This window comes from Grosmannia clavigera (genome assembly GCF_000143105.1).
Source record: "Grosmannia clavigera kw1407 unplaced genomic scaffold GCSC_160, whole genome shotgun sequence".
NCBI lineage: Eukaryota > Fungi > Ascomycota > Sordariomycetes > Ophiostomatales > Ophiostomataceae > Leptographium > Leptographium clavigerum.
This window is the reverse complement of record NW_014040779.1, coordinates 448,997-470,835: the sequence shown is the minus strand read 5'-3', so window position 1 is coordinate 470,835 and position 21,839 is coordinate 448,997. Positions and strand designations below refer to the sequence as shown.

General features: G+C 51.9%; 7 protein-coding genes across 7 annotated transcripts; 4 read left to right on the top strand and 3 right to left on the bottom strand.

Annotated features, from left to right (window-relative positions):
- Positions 1 to 1,432: 1,432 nt before the first annotated feature.
- Positions 1,433 to 1,909, top strand: CMQ_4988 (peptidase; the record flags this gene model as incomplete). The annotated part of the gene is made up of 1 exon (XM_014315924.1): positions 1,433 to 1,909. The coding sequence occupies one exon, from the start codon at positions 1,433 to 1,435 to the stop codon at positions 1,907 to 1,909; it is 477 nt and encodes a 158-aa protein (XP_014171399.1).
- A 207-nt stretch (positions 1,910 to 2,116) lies between these two features.
- On the bottom strand, positions 2,117 to 3,117 carry CMQ_5081 (short chain dehydrogenase reductase; the record flags this gene model as incomplete). The annotated part of the gene is made up of 2 exons (XM_014316017.1): positions 2,117 to 2,344; positions 2,410 to 3,117. The coding sequence occupies 2 exons, from the start codon at positions 3,115 to 3,117 to the stop codon at positions 2,117 to 2,119; spliced, it is 936 nt and encodes a 311-aa protein (XP_014171492.1).
- Positions 3,118 to 7,285: 4,168 nt separating this feature from the next.
- On the top strand, positions 7,286 to 7,726 carry CMQ_5079 (uncharacterized protein; the record flags this gene model as incomplete). The annotated part of the gene is made up of 1 exon (XM_014316015.1): positions 7,286 to 7,726. One exon carries the CDS (start codon positions 7,286 to 7,288, stop codon positions 7,724 to 7,726), a length of 441 nt encoding a protein of 146 aa, XP_014171490.1.
- A 1,326-nt stretch (positions 7,727 to 9,052) lies between these two features.
- On the bottom strand, positions 9,053 to 12,217 carry CMQ_5004 (beta-glucanase; the record flags this gene model as incomplete). The annotated part of the gene is made up of 3 exons (XM_014315940.1): positions 9,053 to 10,960; positions 11,066 to 11,766; positions 12,040 to 12,217. 3 exons carry the CDS (start codon positions 12,215 to 12,217, stop codon positions 9,053 to 9,055), a joined length of 2,787 nt encoding a protein of 928 aa, XP_014171415.1.
- A 1,312-nt stretch (positions 12,218 to 13,529) lies between these two features.
- Positions 13,530 to 15,379, bottom strand: CMQ_4935 (amino acid transporter; the record flags this gene model as incomplete). The annotated part of the gene is made up of 5 exons (XM_014315871.1): positions 13,530 to 14,224; positions 14,296 to 14,455; positions 14,518 to 15,098; positions 15,163 to 15,242; positions 15,315 to 15,379. The coding sequence occupies 5 exons, from the start codon at positions 15,377 to 15,379 to the stop codon at positions 13,530 to 13,532; spliced, it is 1,581 nt and encodes a 526-aa protein (XP_014171346.1).
- Positions 15,380 to 16,240: 861 nt separating this feature from the next.
- CMQ_4926 (nuclear distribution protein) lies at positions 16,241 to 16,912 on the top strand (the record flags this gene model as incomplete). The annotated part of the gene is made up of 2 exons (XM_014315862.1): positions 16,241 to 16,445; positions 16,506 to 16,912. 2 exons carry the CDS (start codon positions 16,241 to 16,243, stop codon positions 16,910 to 16,912), a joined length of 612 nt encoding a protein of 203 aa, XP_014171337.1.
- Positions 16,913 to 20,594: 3,682 nt separating this feature from the next.
- On the top strand, positions 20,595 to 21,629 carry CMQ_5017 (high osmolarity signaling protein; the record flags this gene model as incomplete). Its single annotated transcript, XM_014315953.1, has 3 exons — positions 20,595 to 20,693; positions 20,759 to 21,043; positions 21,114 to 21,629. 3 exons carry the CDS (start codon positions 20,595 to 20,597, stop codon positions 21,627 to 21,629), a joined length of 900 nt encoding a protein of 299 aa, XP_014171428.1.
- Positions 21,630 to 21,839: the final 210 nt, after the last annotated feature.

The following is a 21,839-nucleotide window of genomic DNA, read 5'->3' as shown; positions in this document are numbered from 1 at the left end:
TCGCTCAATGACACTACAAGCGTCACAAGCACTGCAAGCACCACGAACAAGGATGACCATCTAGTCGTCCCTTCCGGGTAAGATGCTCACGGCTTAGATTTTGCTTTAATAATTTTATTAAATGTCCATGCTCCTCTGCAGATGCCATTTTGGAAACACCGACACCTGCTCAGATATCGAATGGTTTCACCGGTCTCGTGGCTTTGTATGGGTCGGTCTGCTTTCCGTGGAATGACACAAACAGGTCTATCCCAGGGCAGCACGCAGACAGGGTCTCCTTTTTTCGTCGCCACATGAGAAACGACATGATTTGACAGGTCCAAGGCTGTTTGTCTGTTTTTGAACGCGAAGTACCCATGTCACTGAGAGCTACAATTTGAGGCCTGAAACCAGTACATAAACGCTGTGTGGTTCGTTCTCGTCTACTGCAGGCACGTTACAGCTGAATTTAAAAATTATCACAAACCAAAGTCCCTCACACCTCTGTGGGTGCTGGTTTTCTTCCCTGCGTTCAGAGCTCCAAGGGGTTGATTTTTGCCTCGTCACTCACAGGGATCAGTAGTGTGGTTGCGGGTGGCAAGAGGAGGCACAAGTACGAGTCATAGAATTTGCACCGAATCCATATCACACAACTAGCAGGACAAACCTGTATCGAAGAGGCCTTTCGCGAATGCCGTATCTCGGCGAACGACCAAGAAGAACTGGAGTCAGCTGTCAAACACACAGTACGGAAAGGAAGAAAACAGTAGGTTCAGGGGACTTTGACGTATATCGGCCGCATTTCCGTATCTTGCTTGCCTTGTCAAAAATGCCAAGAGAATATGGATTCCATGTGTCATCTCGGTAAGCACGTGGGTAGGCCCGGTTGTCTTGGCAAACTTCCTTTCGACTTCTGGCCAAAGGACAGAACAGAGTTTTTCTTAGCGGTTAGTATCATGTACTCCGTACGATAGAAATAATGCTGGTGGAAGTAAAATGTGCGGGGAACAATGCTGCCTTCAGGCACAACAGCACGCTAAACCCAGTCTTCGCACCATGCCTTCACGGGCCGACTCTTTCCTCAGTGAGCATCGTGTTGGCTGTCACATTTTCCCTTTCAGGCGCTCTCTGCGAGTGCTCCTGCTTACCATTCTCATGGCGTCATTTGGACAAATTGAAGCAGCCTCGCTTTGTCTGTGTATATGGCTATTAACAGATAGGGTAAAATCAGATCGGAGTTGACTTCCATCTTCCTCCAAGTACGATATGGAGGCCATCGACGCCAAGACGCTCCTGGTGCAGGAGCTCGATATGGACAGGGATGGCCAAGTCTAGCAGCTGCATGCGTTTGTGCGGGCAGCATCGTCGAGCTCGTCGGGCGACCGGCTGACGATCGAAGCTCTGCCGGTCGTCCTGTTTGGCGGCCTTACTCACCAGATCATCCGGCCGAGAAATGCGTCACGTGATCGAAGCCATCATGGGCCCCGGCGCCGCAGCCATCGTCACCCGGCCGACCGTCAACGTCGGACCCATCCGCAGCGGCCCCGAGGTCAACGTGATCTCCGACGCGTGCATCTTTGTGCTCGACATGCGCCTATCCGCCGGCCTCGTCCGCGACTGGGTCCTCGCCCTCATCTACGCCCTCATCCTGCAATACGACGACGCCTGGGTCAAGCTCGTCGTTCAAGAGGCCTCCAGCAACTCGGCCAGCTACTCCACCCTTGACTATCCCATGGCTGCCCTACTGCCAGATAATTCCAAGCTGGTCGCCCCTGGCGCCGACAAGCCGCTGGCTGTCCCGTCAATGAGGACCGTCGACTATAAACACCATCGATACACAGACATCTCTGCATATGTATATGGCTGCAGCCCCCATACAAGTAAGGACGACTGTAGCGTCATTGAACAAAGGAGATCGCAAGAAGGCTGACTGTTTTATAGCACTACAGTGGCTCAAGTTAACGAGTCTGCTTCCATACGCGAGTTCCCCCATGTGACCAAGGATCATGCCTGTGCCACAATAAATTTCCTTTGCAGTGACTAGGCAGTATTTATCAGGGGCTGATGGCAGACAACATCATATACAACACAGTATGCTAAGCAAGTACCGTGTGTGTTGACGCCAGAAGAGCCCTCATCACGTCGCCAAGGCTCTCAAAGTATCGGCTTTGGAGTCTCGCATCCGCTCTTGCAGCCAAAAGGGAAAGGACCGGATCATAGACACCCAAGAGATAGCCCGGGGCAGGACAATCTGGCCGCTGCAGCCGCTGAGCACCTGTTTGACCACGGCGAGGGCAACAGTCTCTGGTTTCAAGACATGATCGTTAAAGTCCCTTGTCTCTGTCAGGCCCCCAAGCAGCGGTGTCTGTGTCCAGAGGGGATGGACGATTCTGACCTGTTAGCAACACACCACACAAAAGTACAAAGCACCGACAGAACATACGTCGTCCGCACGCTCCTCGCATTGTAGCGGTGCCGGAGGTCCTGCGTGAGGCCCTCGTGTAGTGCCATCACGGACGCCTTGGTGCAGCTGTAGTCGACGTTGCCGGCGATGACGACGAAACTGGCCATGCTGGCCATCGTCACGACATGGCCGTGGTCGCGCGCTGCCATAGCTGGCACGAACTCGCGCACCATCGTCATCGGCGCAATCGCGTTGACGCCAAACACTCGCCGCACCTCGTCGGCTGTCAGCTCGAACAGCGACTTCCCCCCATTCGTGATGCCCGCGTTGTTGATCAGCACCGTCGGGTCGCCGACGTCGTGCCGCACCCACTCGGCAACCGTGTGCACATGCTCCTCTGCCGTCAGGTCGACCGCGTAGAACGTCACGCCCTCGGGAAAGGGCCTCTTCGCGTCCGGCAGATGCTGGTCCAGCACGACCACTCGGACATTGTACTGCACAAACGCGTCCACCATCGCCCGCCCGATGCCGCTGCTGCCGCCCGTAATTAGCACAATCTCCTTGGTCCAGTCCCACGACCGGCCAGCCGACACCAGCGGGTTGCCGAGCACCAGGCTGTTCAACAGCTTGCTCGCACCGTACGCGGCCACCGTGCCGGCAACGGCGGTCCATGCCGCACTGCCCAGGCTGGCAAGAGGCTGCCGTAACACCGCCGGAAGGGTCGGCAGCATCATCGTGATTAGAAGGGCTGATACAAATACGCTGATGTGTCTGTGTGTCTGAGTATCTGTGTGCAAAAATCGATATGAGGGGAAACATAGCTTCTGATACCGAAGGTTGGGCTTTATATGCGGGGAAGGCAGTCGCATTCGGGCTTGTCGCTCCTACCATGTACGGAACTAGGCTCCTTTCTACTAAGTAGCCTGCTGATGACGGCATGGTTGGCTTCAGTCCCATCTGTCTCTTTGCTAGGTATTTTCTTACATATGCATATCGAACGTGTCTAGGCATCGGCATCGACTACATCTAAGATGACCTCACTAGTCATGCTCCCTTGCGTCGGCATCTTCACCCTTTGAGTTTTCGGGTTTCTAAAACTCAAGGTCGTCTCTGCCTCTGCACCTCGCCCGAGTTCCGCATGCTGTCCGTCCCAGTGCTAGCCTCGTTGCATTGTAGTTATACCTGCAACTGCAGACGCTATGTCACTACCCCACAAACGGTTCAACCCGTAGCGCTGCAACATGGAATCCATGTACCCACCCACTCGCACAATTGCCCAGAGAACAAACAACGGTGCCCGCATAGAACTTTGCCCGGGTATCGATGCCAGGTGTTCTTTCCACATAGGCTAATGCACATTCGCCAGGTTCGATGTGCGAATGGGAGATATGTAAGATGTGTGGGCTAATCAATACCAGCGATATGCTCGGTCTCTAGATGCATAGGCCTGCTTGACGAAGTCGGGCTTGTGTTGTACAAATATATCTGCCTTCTCACTACGAGTCAACTAACTGTATAGTGTCTCGAGGAAGTGATGCAAGTGGGCAATGCGGAAAGTGCTACAAACTAGATAATCGATTTAGAATATAGTACCTCCCGACCACCATACATGCACCACAACTACTCTTCGCCCATCCTTTACAACTTGTTTGTTCACTACAAAACACATTTATGCTCGAAAACAAGCCTGCTTTCTCTATGATGTCTCGGGTGCTGGCCAGCATAGTGGTGCTGGCTCTCGGTGGCGCTGTTGTTCTAGGTGCTGTCGCTCTTCAAAACTCACAGACAGCTAATACAATCATTCCTGTCGATGTCATGACGACCACAGAGACTATCGAAGTTCATCTTACCTTAAGTAGCTCCTATACAGACACGGAGACCGTCACAGACACGGTAACAGCAGAGCCACAGTTTTCAAAGCTTACAGTTACCAGGATGGAGAAAAGCACTGTATACATGGTCATCACGGAGACAGTCCTATACGCTTGCACAATTACCTCTTTTCTGCCCTGCACGGACACGGAAATGCAATATTCGTCTCCGCCGTCGATACTCCAGCCAAGCCAGGTATTTCTTCACAATCTCGTCTATTTCTTGACAACTGACAATGCATATATGAGCCATTAGCTGGGAATTTGTCCTATTCGTTCTTCAACAAAAGTTGACGCTGATTCCTGTGTGGAACTCCTATACGCTATTGCTTCGAATACCGGCGTTGTTTCGACGGACAAATTGGAGGTCGATTACACCGTGGATAGCAGCACCTCGAGCAGTCCAGGCAAGGAGGGCGGTAAAGCAGGAGACAGATCGTGATATGTCACGTGCGGTTGTTCCCTAGGCTCATAGCAAGGCGAACAGGTATGGATTTACCTGCAGTCTGTTGCTACAGCTTCTTTGGCTGTGGGCATGAGTCGTCTCCGTTACCACGGCACAGGGGCTGTCTGCCAGATAGAGATTATCGCATGCATGTTTCGCAGCTGCGTCGATCGCACATCAGCATGAATAGATGTTCATTTATCTGAAACTGTTTTGGATTGACATTGCGGAGCCACGAATCCTGTAACGAGTACTCCGTACGGAGCAAAACAGAGGTTGCAAGAAGATGAGCCCCAGAAGAGTCCTGTCGCCACAATCGAATTTGCGTTTTGGGTGTGCAAATCCATAAATTTGGCGGATCTGAAGCGGCAGATGGACTCTTGGCAGCATGCATGCTCGATAAGATTGCAAAATACAACAGCCGATCAGCGAGAGAACAGTCCGAAATTTAGGGCTTGCGATTAGCATTTCTGGGCCGGGGGCCAAAATGCTACTATGTAATACGTACCAAGACCTGGAAAGATGCTGGAGACAGCGCACCGACATTCCAGCACATGACCGTTTCTTGTTATTGTCTCACTTCCCAAAGCTTAATCGCAGCTCTGAACGAAAATCGCACAATTGATTTTTCGCGTCCAAATGCCAATTCCAAGTCGACAGGCTTCGGCATTCAAAGGCACACGTCTCACTGAAAAATACTGAAAAACTTCTTGGAAATGTGACCGAGAAGCACGTATACCGCAAGCTGCACGAGAACGGCACTCGTATGCAGGCCAACGCAACTAAGCATGGCCGAAGTGGCAATCTGCGAGGGCCTTTTCCCTCGAGAGCCATTTCATCAACGGCCCATGCGTCAAATCCGTTTTTTTCCGGTCCTCATTTCCCGTTGGTGCCAGTGCGCCTTACCCCGCGCACCGGCCATCCGTGAGATTCTGCATTTTGTCTAGCCATCACGCCACTCGATGAAATCATTAATGTCGCTGCTAGCGACGACAGTACACAAGCCAGGAACAGCGCAATTGGCCCGGTGGCTCATCCTAAGCATACTCGTATTACTCCGTACTCAAGGGAAAGAAAAAGAAAAGTCGCAGCGCGCTACGAGTGCAATCATTACAGGAAAGCGCGACAGGCGGTACACCATAACGGGAAGTTGCCCAACGTAATATTCGCTACGCAAGGGCGACTATCCGTATTCGGAGAAGCGTAAGGTACAGAGCTCAATCGCGCTAAGATGTCCATAACTCCAATGTAGTCGTACATAAAATGGCACATATTCAAGCGTGCTTTACAAGTACTCTGGACTTGGGGGCGCAAGACATTATTTGACCTTAAATTGCCCCGGTCAACCCCCAGTTGCCATCGAGCCGCTTTCCTCCAGTGAAGTGAATGAAACTGGTCACGTTCGACCACGCGACCCCTTGGGGGGAAATTACGAGTACGTGCCCGGCGCTCTTTCCCTCCAGAGGCCTCACCGATGAGATTGGCGCGCTGTTAATTTGATGAGCGCCCAGATAAGAGCAGTACGTTGTCAATGATCGGCCAGTTTCGAAATGTGAATGGCCGAGCGCCGAGTCCGACATCCTCACGTATACTAGCGAAGAATGACAACTATGTACGTCAGAGAGGCCAGACAGAGAGACAGCCCCTGACCTTTGTCCTTGGCTACAACATCCCCGTCGGGGAGCACAGCGCTGAAAGTAAAAATAAATCCGACGAGTTTCATGATGCATCCCAAATCCTTCCCGATTGCGATAGGCTGGCCTGGTGGCTGAGAAGAGGCCGTCCAAAGGGCGGCCAGGGCCTGTGTGAAGAAGGACAGGTGCGACCACAGCACGGGCCGTTCAGGAACCAGCAATCTCATCTCCTACAGATGTGTGAATAGGGTAAAACGAAACATGGGCGAAAGAGGGGCAGAAAGCAACGTTCTCCTCAGTAAAACCACCTTACTTCGTAGGGAGGCCGCAAATCGCAGTGGGGATTTGTGCGAAATGAGCTCTGCGGTACATTTCGCTCTCTGGGCAAGTACGAGTACTATGTAAGATATGACACGCGCGCATACGTATCTTACGAGTTCTCGTAGGCGGCAAGGCCTTACCCTTTCCTCCAGCTTAACGTGCGCTAGCGCTAATTGCCCCGTTGCATAATGTCGTTCGACAGGGTAAAAGGACAAGTGCGACCCACTACGCGTAGTCTGTTCCCCCCCCAGAGGCTTACTTACTTTTTGGCTCCTCTCCGTAGAGGGGGGTGTGGGTCCGTCGCCATCGTGGGCTTTCCTTCACGTCTCTTACACCGTTATTATCACGTCTCGTCCTGTTTTATTCCTCGCTCGTCTCAAACTCCGTTCCTGCCACTGCTTTCCCTGCTTTTCCCCCTATCCTTCGTCACCGTACATCACAAGGCTTCGTTGGCAAAGTCTGGTATTTGCTCACTCGCGAACCGTTTAAAGTTACGACTGCTTTCTTTGCTAGATCAAAGTACACAAATCGCTTCGCTTCTTTCGCTTTTGCAAAACAAAAACCCATCCGCTCCACGCTGCCCAACACTGGAAATCCCAAATCCTCAGGCACCCCTTTACAAACCGCAATAATGCACATCACTACCATCGCGTCCGCGCTTCTTCTGCCGCTCCTCGCCGTCGTCGACGCGCAGGCGGCCACCACCCAGACTGCCGTGAGCACGCTGACTCAGACCGTCACGCTCAAGCGCATCGTTGCGACGACGACCGCCATCTGGACGCAGTCGGCCAACAGCACCAGCTCATACGTCGCCTCCACTATCAGCACTAGCACCGGCACCGGCACCGCCATCGTCAGCAGCGCCGCCAACGGCACCGCCAACGGCACCGCCAGCTTCTACGCCTCTTCGGCAACCCCAACTGTCAACCTTGCATCCAGCTCCACCTCTGGTGCTGCGGCAGTCGCTACGACCTCAATCAAGAGCGGTGCTGCTTCTGCACATAACGCTGCCTCCATCATGGGTGCCGCCTTCGTTGGTGTTGCAGGTATGGCCGTGGCTGCTTTGCTATAGGCCAGCTTGCTATACTTGACAATTCGAAACGTTACACGTCTTTACGCCGAGATCGTCGATGCGGAACATCAGCTCACCATTTTCCTTTGTCCTTCATGTTCAAAACTCTTCCCGCAAACGAATCTGTCAGCACGCATAACGTCCTGGGCGTGCTGGCCCCTACGTCTGTGTTTTACTCTCCACGCTTCCTTCCTTCAAGTCGACACAAGCGCGAGCGCGGCCTCGCCACCATCTCAACAAGAGGCGGTCAACTAGAGTATGGTGCAACCTACATCTCCGACCAGAGAAGCCAGGTGTTGATCCGTTGTCTTTGCTCTCCTACCACAAATCGAGGCAAATCAATGTCGTTGCATGCATCGTCCCTCTATCACCCGCTGGCTCGGCAGCCATCGACCACTTCTGACCGAAGCTTATCTTTAGGTCCTATGGACCCGGTCTGTAGTTTTGTTCTCTTCGCAATCAAAACCTCTCTCAGATCTCCATCCGATGAACAGTACTAGGATACCTCTCCTATTTCAACCACTCTCGCACGCCCAGCCCCTTGCATGTCCGTCCTTCTTGCCATTTCTCTATCTTGCTTCCTCTTCTTCTCTCAATCAGCTTTTTTTTTACTTTCATCGACCTGGTTCAACCAGGTATTCCGATACCCCGTGCCCTACTTTTGGTCACTTCTCTTCACTTTTTATCATTTTCTATTCCCCATATCACCCGCCCGGGCGAGCGGGCGAAAAGACGGACGTCTGTAAAGTAAAATTCGGGGGCGGAGGAGATTTATATTTCAAAACGATGAGCGGCTTTACTATTTATTTGATGATTGATTCCCAAATTTACGTTCCTATGCTTCTTTGTGCCTTCACCAAGTCTCAGCGTTGCGCTTTTGTGATTTCGCGTTTTCATGGTCTCTGTTGATGAATGTGTGACTGCGTGTTCTGTGGGTTTGATTTGGCTGGCTAATTCCCATGTATGTGTATTTGCTACGAACTTTAGGTAATGATCGAGGCAGCGGAATGGCACTGTAATAACTATTTGAATCTGAAATTATCAACAGACTGTCTGAAAGTCGAGCCGAGTACCGACAGTTTCTTCCCCAGGTGACAAATGATAGCGTGATTGCGAAGTATCATCGTTATTCTCGCCCCATTAGTTCTCCCTGTCCGTCTTGCACGAAGATCGAGCGACGATTTTGGACCAATAACAAAACAGGTTCCAAACGCGACACATATCAAGTCTGCGTTATGAACGGCTACATGTTGCCTACTGTTCTCTTCAGCACGATCGCAGCATAGCCACCGCGCGATCACCTCGTCCCCATTGAAAAACCAATCTTCACCAGGCGTAGTCAAAGTCGCAATCTGTCTGTGAAGGTAGAGGAGCAGGAAAATGTGCGCTAAGCGTTGGTGAGAGCGTAAGGATTGAAGTACCCATTTCAGAACTTCCAGAAGTGGACGCGTCGGTAGTCAATTGCAGCACACTGTCACGGGCAACGTTGGCATGTTCGTGAACCGTCGCATTGCTCGTGTTGTTACCTTCGCTGGTCTTAAAAGGTCTAGGAACTCCGTCCAAGACAGGCAGAATGCTTCGGGCCACCTCATCCGGCTTCGGCGCATGCAGTACCCGATATGGCAGCTTATGTGACTTTTTCTCACTACAGAGCTGGTTCGGGTCTTCGTTGCATGCAAAATTCGTAGAGAAATTGGTTGCGACCACCGCCAGTCGTAGAGATGCTGAATTTGCGGCTCTGTGTGAAACTGGCATGGCCTCGCTTGAGGTCTCGTTCTGCCAAAATTTGAATAGTACTACACATGACGTGTAGCCAGCGATGTTCTCGTGGTACAACGCCACATCTGCACCTTGGCGGTTTATCATGCTGACTGTGCCGAGTGTGTTGAGGTTGTATATCTCGATACCTGCCATATTCCAAGTAGCTGAATCAGATGTGTCGTTCAGCAGCACAACAGCGCCATCGACATTTCCTGTACTAGCACTCCCTGAATCGAACTTGGCCTGTTTTTTCGTTGCAATACCGTTGGTTCTATTTTCGGACACGCCAACATATACCATGCGCGCTTGGCAGTGCTCTCCATTTCCTGGAGCACTACACGAGGTGTCGTAGTTGTTAAAGAATGAGTAAAGGCCAGCCCCATAGATACTGATGTTTTGAGAATCGACAATCCGCAAGCCCCACGCCATGGCACATGGTGGGCTTCCGGGCAATTGTGCAGTAGCACTGCTTTCAGCTGCACAGTCAGAGACAAAATCGGGGTCGTGAAGATTCGAGTCAACCAAATCGAATGGTGCTGGTGCAGTTGGGTTGGGTTGAAAGTATGGTGCTTCAGTCTGTATCAACCCCATCCAAATATCGTGTGTTTTGACCAATTGGTATTGGTACTTGACATGATGTTCAGCGGCTGTACCGACAAGCCAAATATGACCCTTCTGTGATTCGATCAACAGGCCGCGACCACCGAAAACTGAAATCTGGGCACCTTGAGGGTCTTCAATATCGTGATCGGCAACCCAGAACCAATTATTTTCAAGGTATAGGTTGGTTGCGAAAGGGGTGATATGCATACTCAGGTATGCTGCCACGCAAGCTGGGTTGACATAATTTGCTAGCTGGGGAGTTTTGCCGCATTGTGATACCTGCAACTGGGACCCAGCAAAACCGCCAACTCGCACATGAACATCCCACATTCCGGACGGCGGGTAAATAGCTGCACATGGCCCAGTCTGTGTCTCCAAGTTGTACTCGATGAGCACAGCTCCGGCGGTTGGGCCTTGCGTCGAGACAATCATGTCCGACCATTCGACGTAACCCTTCTCTCCGGGCCTCCCAACTTGAACAACTGGATAAGGTGCGCTCATTTTTTCGAATTTGGCCCCAGAGCCCATGATGACAGCAGCCAGTGCTTCCCCAACGATGCGAACGTTTGGTGGAATACGCACAGTGTCGGTAACCAAATAGTAACCAGCATCAACAAATGCAATACTATGAGAGAATGCAGCCGAAGCGTTGAGGAACAAAGCATTTAGTGCTGCTGTGTCATCCGTGACCCCGTCTCCTTTTGCACCAAATGCCCGTGCAGTCAAGAAATTGCTGGATGCAACATTTTCATACTGGGGCTTCGACCTCTCTAAGTACTTGCCGCCCATTTTAAGGCTTCTCAACTCTGGAAAGTATGCTTCATCAAAAGATTGGTAAACACTCGGCCCTGTTGGTGCGTATAAATTTCCCTGGTACGTGTGTTAGCCACTATTTGGTTGCCTTAGTTGAGAGCAGTATGCTCTTCGGCTACGTCGGAAAATGGATATACGGACAAATGCAAATCCTTTCTGCACAATAGAACCTGAAGGGTTCCCGTTAACCACTGTTCCTTGTGGTGCGACGACGGCAGTATCGACATTGCGAAAGACAACATTTTCTAAAACAAGCGAGCCGGCGCCGGGATTTTCCTGGGTTGATGGCGAGCGCCCGGAGATGATTCCCGTAGGTGTATTGTAAAAGCCAGAATCGAGTATCGCCACAGAGCCAACGACGGGTCCACTCATGTTGAGTCCAATTTGGCAGTTATACACGTAAATTGACTTGTACGTCCATGACCAGTTCCATATCTGGAAAATAGCTGTCTGTGCGTTGAAGAATGTCAGATTGCGCATAGTAAACTGCTGGCTGCCCAGCTGACAACCATATTCACCACCATAGAAGACCAAGTCGTTGAGGAATCCCCCACTTCCTTCTTCCATGAATATTCCGGTGTGGTGTTTGCTCGGATCTGGAGAGAGGACGAAGACGCAATTTTGAATTGACGTGGCTTGAGCTGAGGGCCAGTGAACGGCAGTCACAGAACCAGGGACAGAAGTTGTGTCGAAGCGAATGTTGCGTAACTGCCGGAAGAAGACATTGGTCGAGGTATATTTGAGTTTTCCGCTCACATAAAGGTCCCCATCTAGCATTCCAATGATGTTTGCAATGAACCCAGCTGTAGCTTTAATGGTTGGCATATCTCTGGGGTCACCAATAATCTGCGTGTAGTAGTAATCTATGATGGAGGATGAAATCATGTATGTCCTTTTTTCCTGTCAGTATTCACGGCCTTGCTGATATGGAAATTTGGGTTTCTAACCCTGGTGGAAAATAGACCACGGCTGGAGTGGTCGTCGATCCAACACAATCTGTTGGCCCTCCACATCTGCCGCCCGAGCTAATAGCCAGGTTGATGGCAGCAGTATCATCCGTCACTAATTTACACACGAGCTTTCAGTACTAGCTTTCATGCCTGCTTGCTAATGTTTCCTGTATACTCTGCACTTACCTCCGTCGCCTTTCGCGCCGTAGTCTTTCACATTTCGGAATACGACATAGCTCTTATCTGGGTTGAAAGCTGCTACTCCACTGTGAGCAATACTCTCCATCCAGAATGGGGCCGCATCCTGAGAAATGACTCCTATAGCCAATGCTGCAAGGAGACCCAGGGAGGCCAGGATATGCATCTTGTCGTCTATCTCCACGGGCCGGCCTGTCTGGCTGATATTATCTTGTGAAATATGGCAATGCCCGGTTTAGGAACAAATGAAAGAAAACAAGTGTGAGATTCAAACTGCTCTCTAGATGTAGCCACAAAATGAGAGATAATGCCAGAAGCTATTCAATGTGACGGAGAAGTTTATTGACGTAATCTTGAGGTGTAGTCAAAGAAAGATGGGGGTCTATTTGGTAAAGCGGAAGAAGAGATGGGCTGCTGGCGGGTCTGCCCTTGTGTTTTGTTTGTTTTCTTGTTTTTTTTTTAAAATTTCTCGTCCTTTTTGGCTTTTGACAACCGAATTGTTTTCCGAAACTGAAAAAGGAAGGAACGATGGCGAAGGCGGCACAAAACAAGGGCTTAGGCAACGAAGACTGCTTGGCTTAGCGGTCATGCTGCGTAGTGCAAATCCTGCCTAACAAGGTGAAAGAGACTGTGACAAGGTGATTGCATGCAAAGCCAGACATTTACAAAACACAGTTACATCTCGTGTGTAATGATGCCGTGTCCCTGGGGGGACAGGTGAACTCCCAAAGTCGATATAGGAAACCTGCTGATGTGTCTTGAACCTTGACAGAGTTGTGTTCCAATGCAGACATTTCCATGATAGTTGCGTGTGAAAAAGCAACATATCAGGTTGAATATATCTCCATACGCGTGGTGCAGCCATGGTGAGCGAAAATAAGCTTCCATTTGAACATGTTCGCCGAACAGAACGGTATTAAATAGATCTACCATTATAGAGCTTCAAATACAAACCCGCATGTAAACAGCGACGTGCCAGGCAAATCTGGAAAAGTTCATCGTTGCGGCGATTAAGACACTCCGAGCACCTCTTAAATACTTACACAGGCAATTGCCATAATGAGTTTACCGAGTTCATGTCTAACGGTGATGAATGTCGTCTAACCACCGGAAGAACGGCATCGTCGGAAGCAAAGCCGAAATCGTCCTACCGCAGCCTCGACGCTACAATGCAGTGGGGACTATTAAAAAGGTGCGAAACGCATACCCTGAAAGGTAAGACGGGATGTGTAATGAGCTAATGGGAAGGTGTCCGTCATAAGCACCAGATTTCGTATTCCCCAAGCCACAGAATCCGTTGCTGCTGCAGGGGCATTGTGAGCCCTGCCGTGTTCCCGTTGGTGAAACCCCCTCAAAATCGGAAGAGCCACAAGCACAAGTATCGATAACGCCTGTAGCCATCAAGATCCTGAGATATGAAACCCGCTCAAGAGATGACCCAAAAAGGCAAAATGATTCAAGAACAGTTGCCTTTTAGGCTAGTGGGACGCGCCAAAGAAGGTGTTCAAGACGAGACACACAATCATCACAAGGAAGCCGTAAATAGCGATGCCGAGAGCCATCTTTCGGAGCAGGCCGTGCTCCAGGTGCTCCAGATCCCAGCGCCACTTCTTCCGGTTACGCAGGCGCCGGGACGGAAAGCCGCCTACATTGTCGCTGCCACGGGGCACGCCTGAGAGGAGGGAAGCCTCGTCTGGGTTGATCTCGGTGTCTTCGTCGCTGGAATCATATTCAGCTTCGGCGTCATCGTCCTCCTTCATGAGGCGCTGGTGGTGCATGCTGTCTGGGTCGCTGATCTTGTAAAAGAAAAGGCCGGGCAAGATAAAGGAGATGGAAGTAGAGCCTGTGCTGCCGATGTAAGCAAGCACGCGGTCCAGGCTAGACATGCTCAGAGCGGTGAGGTAACTGAAGATGATGATGACTGTGGTGAGAGCCGCAAAGCGCAGATCCGACATTGGCACCACGGGCGATCCGTGACTGTCAGTGGGGGCCACAGTGGGCAACATAACGCTGCTGCTAGCAGACGAAGCTAGGCTGCGTTTCGCCTTGTTCGGTCGCCACTTGAGAATGGCGTCTAGAGAGGCACGGCAGGGATGCACCTGGAGAGGAACACTAAAGGTGACGAGGACAACTATGGCAGCCTTGCCAATCGTCGATGCGATATTAGGGGGGTCTGAACCGAGGATTAGCAAAACGATATAAACCAAAACAGAGAGGGCGGACTGTCAAGCACTAGCAACGTACACATGGCGACAATGTTTCCAATGACGTGGCTTCCAAAGGTCAGGTAGCCCGTGATAGCAACGAGGATATAAACCGAGGCAGCTGAGCCGATGCTGGTGGTAATGACGCCCGCGACACTAGCAGGCGAGGTATCCTTGATCTCGTTAAGGATGGAAAACATCTGCAGAACGTTAGATTGCATTCGTATCAGGTTGCCGGCAGGTTGTCGGTGGGAGAACGTACGTTCTGGTGGCATGTGTAAGCAAACACCACAACGGGCAAGCTGCGCAGCATGGCGACCGGGCCTTCCCACGTAATGATACGGACTTCACCACGGTCGGTAGGAATGTCAGACGCAAAGTGGTAGACGACCAGGACGACGAGGTAGCCGATGGCGACGAGGGCGATAATACTCGTGTACTTGAGTGAGTCGAGGCGGCGCAGGTAAGCGAGAGGGATGATGAATAGGATGAAGACAGTGATCCAGAAGTTGCGGTCAACGAGGTAGGGCACATCGGCAGCGTGGCTGCTGAACCCAAGAGTCACACCCGGCATCAGGTCGCCGATGATGATCAAGTATGAGACGCCAACGCCAAAGCACTTTATCGCAATCGCCGTATCAAAAACGATAGCGGCATTGGGATACGTTATCTGCGACAGGGCGAAGAAGGATGCCTGTCCACGGTCGAGGTAGCGAGCACAGCGAGACTGAAGATAGAGGCCAAAGGCGGATGTAATGCCGGCCCATATGATGACGACGGTGCCGAGGACAACGCCCATGTGTGACATGGCTGCCGGCATTGCCAAGGTTCCTGCGCCAACGACTACATCCCACCAGCCGTCAGCATTTGGAGTTTTGGAGTTTTGGAGCGGCATGGGTTGGCGCACTTGTGTTCAAGAGGTTGATGATGCTGCTGAGCATCGAGGCCTCCCCGCCTCCGCCCTTGGGGCTTCGGCCTCTTCGTCGTCTGCTACGCATAGTCAGCCATCGATCTAGACGTTATGCTCCAGCTGAACGAGAGAGACGAGAGCGGACATACCTTCTTGACATGTCGCCAGGACTTGATCTCCCCGAGTCAGCCGAGATGGTAGAGTAATTCGTCATCGCTCGCAAAGCAGAAATATGGTCCGCAGTGTCTGTTTGCGGGAAGGTCGGTGGAGGCTTGTCCACAGAGAGACGGCGCAGGTGTCTTGTGCCTAGGCGATGTTCCGGCAGAAACAGTATTGTCTCAACCTACAGCCTCTCGGTTAGAAATCGCCCGCTGCCTAGACGAAGTGGTGCAGAGCTCGGGCTGGGGCAATCGGCGGAAGTGCAGCAGAATAGCCTTTGTCTCTACAGCAGCCGCTGTGGCCGTCCGGTAAGGCGTCGTCGAACGACGGGATGACGAGTCTTATGCTAGAATTGGCATCCACTTTCGTATTTTATGTGCCTAAGGCATTGCCTTAGCAAGCTAGGGGCAAAGCAACGCGGCCCTTCTTGAAGATTAGTCAGACAGTGCGCCTATTGCATCTTTGAACAAATCTCTAACAACTGTATACTCTGGGCCTACTGCAATGCAGTGTCTAATATACGTTAGATCTACTCCGTAGCTCTGGCCTCTACGAGCCTTCCTGCTGTCTTTCTCACCGCACTGTCTTGTTGCTGTTGACTTTGCAGTATGAGTACGAGTACTCCGTACATAGTAAGTAGGCTTGCACGGAGCGCGTTAGTGGGTAATTAAGCTCGTATCCCGCTTGCAATCAAGTAACTGCAACCAAATTGGCCGATCCCCTGGAGACTCTTGGAAAACAACATGGGGGGTCCCATGATCTTCTCCTTGCCCGCAATAGCCTCCTTCCTGTCTTGATCCTAGTTGCTTGCGCCGGCAAAAGTCTCGCCGAAACTGTTTAGGCGTGTTCGTGGTTACGCATCGAATGAAAAAGAAGAACCCCGGGACAGAAGCTGCCAGCGGCCTGACCAAAAACGATGGAGAACAGCCCGGAGGAGACGAGCGTGGCCACGATCGCGTTGCTCGAAGCGCGGCTCCGCCGAGTCGAGCACGTCCTGTACGGCCCGCCCAAGAACGCCGACTTGTGGGCACGGCCGGCCGTTGAGTCGCTGGCCGAGTTGGAACGCCAGTTCGCCTCCCTCATATCGGGCGTCCGCGTGTATGCAGAGCTACTGAAGATCTGTACGTCCCGGACTGCTGCTGGCCTCCCCTTCTCCCCCCCTAGCTAACCGGCTCTGGTAGACAGGGCATATCCGTCGTTCTTCCAGCCTCCGCATCCCGGTTTGCCCCCGACACAGCTCGACTCGGATGCCATCCGAGCGACCGTCTTGAGTTATGCGAGCGCATTTCCTGCCACAGCGTCCGCCCTGAGCGCCGCCCTGAACGATACGCCCGTCCCCGAGGCCGCCTTGAGTGCCCAGCTCGTGGGGCTCGTGCCGCGCATGGAGACAATCGACGCATCGCAGCGGGCGCTTGAAGCCGAGATCGCCCAGCTCCGAAGCCGCAGCGAGCGCCTTGTCCGGCAACACTACGAGCGGCGGGCCCTGGCCTCGTCCAAGCAGGTGGCCAACGTCGAGGCACGCTTCCAGCGCATGGAGGGACGCGTACGTCGGCTGGAAAAGGAGCAGAGGGCAACGGCAGAGGAATGAAGAAGAAAGCATATGGCACTCGGCACTCGGCAGTTACTCGCACAAAAGTTGTCGCGCGACATGCCCAGCGGTTCGTGCCGGATACATTATCGCCCAGGTCGTGCCCTCGCCGATGGTTAGTTTCAAAAACACTGAGTCGATTTTGTATTGCCTCTTTGACTAGCTTCCAAAGCGCGGCTTCCTCCCCTCTTTGGTAACAAAAGCTGCCAGATACAGTACGGAGCAAAAGCCGGCAGAAATTTGGGCGCGCATGGATATCTGGGGCTTAGAAAGATGTAAATGCGGCAAGATATATAGAGGAACAGCCTGATGATGTAAGCTACCCGTACTCCGTATCTTACATCTCCATGTCTGGCTGCCTGAAAATGGCGACTGTGGGTGCTGGAGGGATGCAGTATCTGTATTGAGCGAAATCGGCATCCCACGAGAACCCGTAGGGTTGTTCCAAGAAGCTCGGCATTTGTTGGTTTGCTTGTTGCGGAGACCAACTCTCGGATAGGGGCGCAATTGTTACAATGGTTTGCAGTGACAGCCAATCTGTTGTGCATAGTGTGTCATTGGAGACGGCAATGTGTTTCAGGTGCTCAGCCAAACAAGTGTGATTACTCTGTACATGTAGACCACATGCACGAGGAACGGGCGAAAGACATCCAAAGTGTTATCGGTGGGCTTCTGTCGGCAGATGGAGAACTAACAGTGGAGTCCTGGCGGCTTTGGTGCGTCACGACGAGTCGCACATCATGACGTGGATTGGCGATCGCAAACCCGCGGCTCGCAGGCTGAGCGCGACCAAGCTGAAGATCACTACGTCGTATGTCAGATACGGAGTACAGGAGGCCAGAACGGGCTCCGTGACCAAGGAGGGGAACCGAAGTCAGAGTTGACTGGTCATGGGACAACGGCTCTTTATTTTCGGGGTCCTTTTCTCTCCCGTTATATTGGTCTTGCCAATTTCCGTTGTCCGGCTGCAGGCGTATTTTACGTTGGCTTATGAAAACAAAATGCACAAGAATCGCTAATCGGAAGGTGGATTGTCCAAACCAAAGCAGCCGTGCTTCAGCTTCCGTTCCGTTTCTCGACAAGTTCCACAACTCCGGGATACGAGTATTCATCATATCACTTATTGTCCGGCGTTTAGAGTTTATATCAAGGGGCGCTTCGTTATTGCAACTGATTGTTATCAGACCTCGTTTACATAAGTTGATCTTTACGGAGTGCAGTATTGTAGATTTACAAGTAGATAGTATCTTATCTTACGGAACACGTATCTTACATAGTAAGAACATCCCATCTCTAACACCAGCTGATAATAAGGGCACTCCGGAAAGCACTCACAAAGCGGACGCGTAAAAATGTAATAAAATGGGACGAACGGCATTATTCCCGAGGCAGGCATTTACCTATATAGTACGTTGCTCGTACACGTAAGTTATCATAGCCTGTACGGAGGTCCCTACCAAAAGTCATGCCCACCCTGTTTCACCGCTTTTCCTAATAAAGACATAAAGTTACAGTATATAAAGTATTACGTGCACTGTACATTCTCGCTAAGCTATCAGCACGTATTATGCTGTAATTTCCTTATATGCAGTAATTCTTAGTGGGACTCTAAGCTAACTGTTATCAGTCTATCGCTAAGTTTGTTCTCCGTGCACACAGCAAATCAGACTGTATACTGCCGATGTCACATCGAAGGGGGTGGGCACGAGTTTAGGTAGGGACCTCCGTATGCCGGACTACGTGGCCATGCCTACTCCCGCATTTGAAGCGAGGGATCCGTGTGCGAGCCGCACATCTCCCGTCATTTGCCTGTTCGACAATTGGCCGAACCACGGCGGAGAGAGAGCTCTAATGCAGGGAGAAGGGAGCGTGCGGCTGATATTGTAAGATACGAGTAAGATACGAGCATCGCCTGTTGAATCTGATTTGGCATACTATGTAAAAGCGTGACCAAGGCGGCTAACGGGGACAGATGAGGCATGATACATACATACACGTGCGAAATGAAGAAAGAAGTAAGATACGATACGTGAGAGACCAAACTTATGTCAGCCAGATTAATAGAGCAAGGCGGTAAAGGAATTTCTCGCCTTCCGCAGGTCCGCCCTGAAACCAGCGGCTGCATCCTTGCATATCTGGGTCTCTTCTGTGCCACGCGTGTTTTTCCAATTTGATCGCCCCTGGCTGTCCGTCAGGAACGCGTCGTGTCCAAGACGACGCTCTCGCACGGTGGATAGACTTGTCGACGCCCGTGGCTAGTGCCCCACGCCCATCGAACCCCAGACACGCAGGAGCCCCTTACTACGACGTACAGAGAGGCCGCCACTACGGAGTGCGTCGTATGTAATTGCACGCTATGACGGACAGGGATCTGCCAGCTGGTCGGTAGATTCTACTGTCTGTCCACTAAAGTCGAAAGACAGCTATTTGGAACGATGGCAGAAGTTCCGCAACAGTGCGTGTACAGTATATAAAAATAAAATAAAATAAAAACGTAAAACCGGAGAAAATGGGGCTTCTCTGCACAAAAGCAAGATAGCGTGTCTGCTCAGGCACAATCACACGAAAACGGACCCTCACAGTCGTCCATCGTTCCTGCGTTCTTCTCGCCCTACCATGATTGTTCCCCTTGCAGCTAGCTCATCTTGCCCGTTTTCTTCCTAGCCTCTGCTCGCATCTTACGGAGTACACCTGCCTCTCCGTCCTCTCGTACTGTTGACTCCATAATACACATCCCTCCTTTTATGTGACACCCCCCGGCTCTCCTGCTGTTATTTCCAAGCCCTTCCGTCTTCAAGCTTCTTTTCTTTCTGTATTCCGCACTCGGTGTCCCTTTGAACCGTCAATACTCAGGAACGGCAAGCGTTCTGGTAAAGCGACATTGCCACGACTCTTTATTCCCCGACTTCATCGTTTTCGATCACGAACAAAGGCGGACCTGCTGGCAGACGCTTCTTGACCCCCCCGACGAGAGATCACCTCTTTACCGACTGCCTGTGTCCTGCGAGCAAGGTGCACAAGGAACGCATTGCGCAGGCGACACCACTCACTTCGTTCTTGCCCTTTCAACTCAGTCAGTCCATCAACACTCCGGACAGGAAACGCGACCGGGCTCCCCACTAATTCCCTCAACCATCTGGCCATTCACTTGTTCGTTCTCGGCCTACCCACCTGCAGGGTCTTTGTCCATCCTTCGTCGCTGCTTCTCTCTCGCTCTGGGATCCTTCCTGCGCCGCCTCCTATCCTTGTCACCTGCTCTCGCTGTACGGACAGAAAGCCCGGCGTGCACTCGCTCAGCCAGCATTGACATCCTCCCCAACCGAGCTCTAGTATTTCAGCCCTTGTTTGCCGTTCCGACACGCCCGGACAGCCTCGATCATCTTCCCACCCAAATAGCCAACCCCTTCTTTGCTCGGTCCACTTTTCCGCATCTACTAAAATACATTCTTTACGGGGGGCACTATCCACTAGTTTAGCTACCACCGCCCTTCTGGAGGAAAAAACGGCACTGCCACTCTCACTCGACCATCAGCCGCGTTGCCCATTCAGTGCTGCCCGCTTGCGCCAGCCTCCACACAGCCCGTTTCTCACCTTGTCTCCCCCTTCCTCCTCGTCTTGACTGTGCCTGCAACCGTTCCTTATGCTCCCTTACGGCTCGCCATACTCACCATCACTGCGCAAAATGGAGAACTCTCGCGCCCAGTACAACAGCCGGAAGGGTGTCAGTCTAGGCAACATCATCGGCGACCCCTTTGCGCTGGCCACCATTTCCATCTCAACCGTGAGCACAACCAGCCTGGATCTGACCTCCTCTTGTCGTCTTGCTAACCGCCGTGTTCGTTCTAGCTGGCATGGATCATCTCTTTCATTTCCTCTATCATTGCGCAAATCCAAACATCAAATGACTTCAAGACCTTCACGTGGTGGGCCGTCGTCTTCTATTTCTTCCTCATTCCCGGTATCTTCGTTGTCGTCGCTTCGGATACGACGCAGACGTACAGTGTGGCCATCGTTGGCTATCTGGCTTGCGGCCTAGTCCTGGCCACGTCCTCCGTCAACAACTTGGTGTACTCTTCGAACGGTGCCAGCGAGGCCGCTGCCGCTGGCTTCATTCTCTTATCGATGGTTACGGTGCGCTACGATTTTTCTCAATCGCTGGTCTAAACGCTTGCGTTCCTCTGCTAATTCTCGTCCTTCACAGATTGTCTGGATCTTCTACTTTGGCTCAGCGCCGTCCGCCGTTCCACGCGCCTACCTCGACTCCTTCTCCTTGGCTAAGGAGTCGACCATGAACAGACAAGTCATGACCGGCGCCTACGGCATTAATGGTCGTCCCGAGACATCCACCTCCGTCCAGCCCCCTCAGATGTACACGTCCGCCCAGCTTAATGGCTTCGAGAACCCATCACCTGTCGCTGGAATCTCAAGTGGCGGCAACCGGAACTCGGCTCTCAATGGTGGAGCATTTGCATCACAAGCCAAGACCAATTCTGTTGCTCTGGGCGGTACAGACGGAGAGATAGTACCTCCCACGGAGTACCCATACCGGGCAAAGGCCATCTACAGCTACGAGGCGAACCCCGAGGACGCAAACGAGATCAGCTTTTCCAAGCACGAGATTCTCGAAGTCTCTGATGTCAGCGGAAGATGGTGGCAAGCTCGCAAGGAGACTGGTGAGACGGGTATCGCGCCAAGCAACTATCTCATCTTGTTATAAGCCGTCCCGATCGCTTCTAGCATCGCTCTGGGTGGTGCATGCCGAAAACCTCGTTTGCTTTACCGGAAAGCTGGGCTGGAAGACGGACGCATGCAGCACCAAGGCTCAGGATGAGGAGCCAGCAACTGACGACAACAACGGTGACGACGAATGCCCAAGAGCGGGAGAGTTGAACTCTCTCTTTTTCTTTTTGTTAATTATATATATATA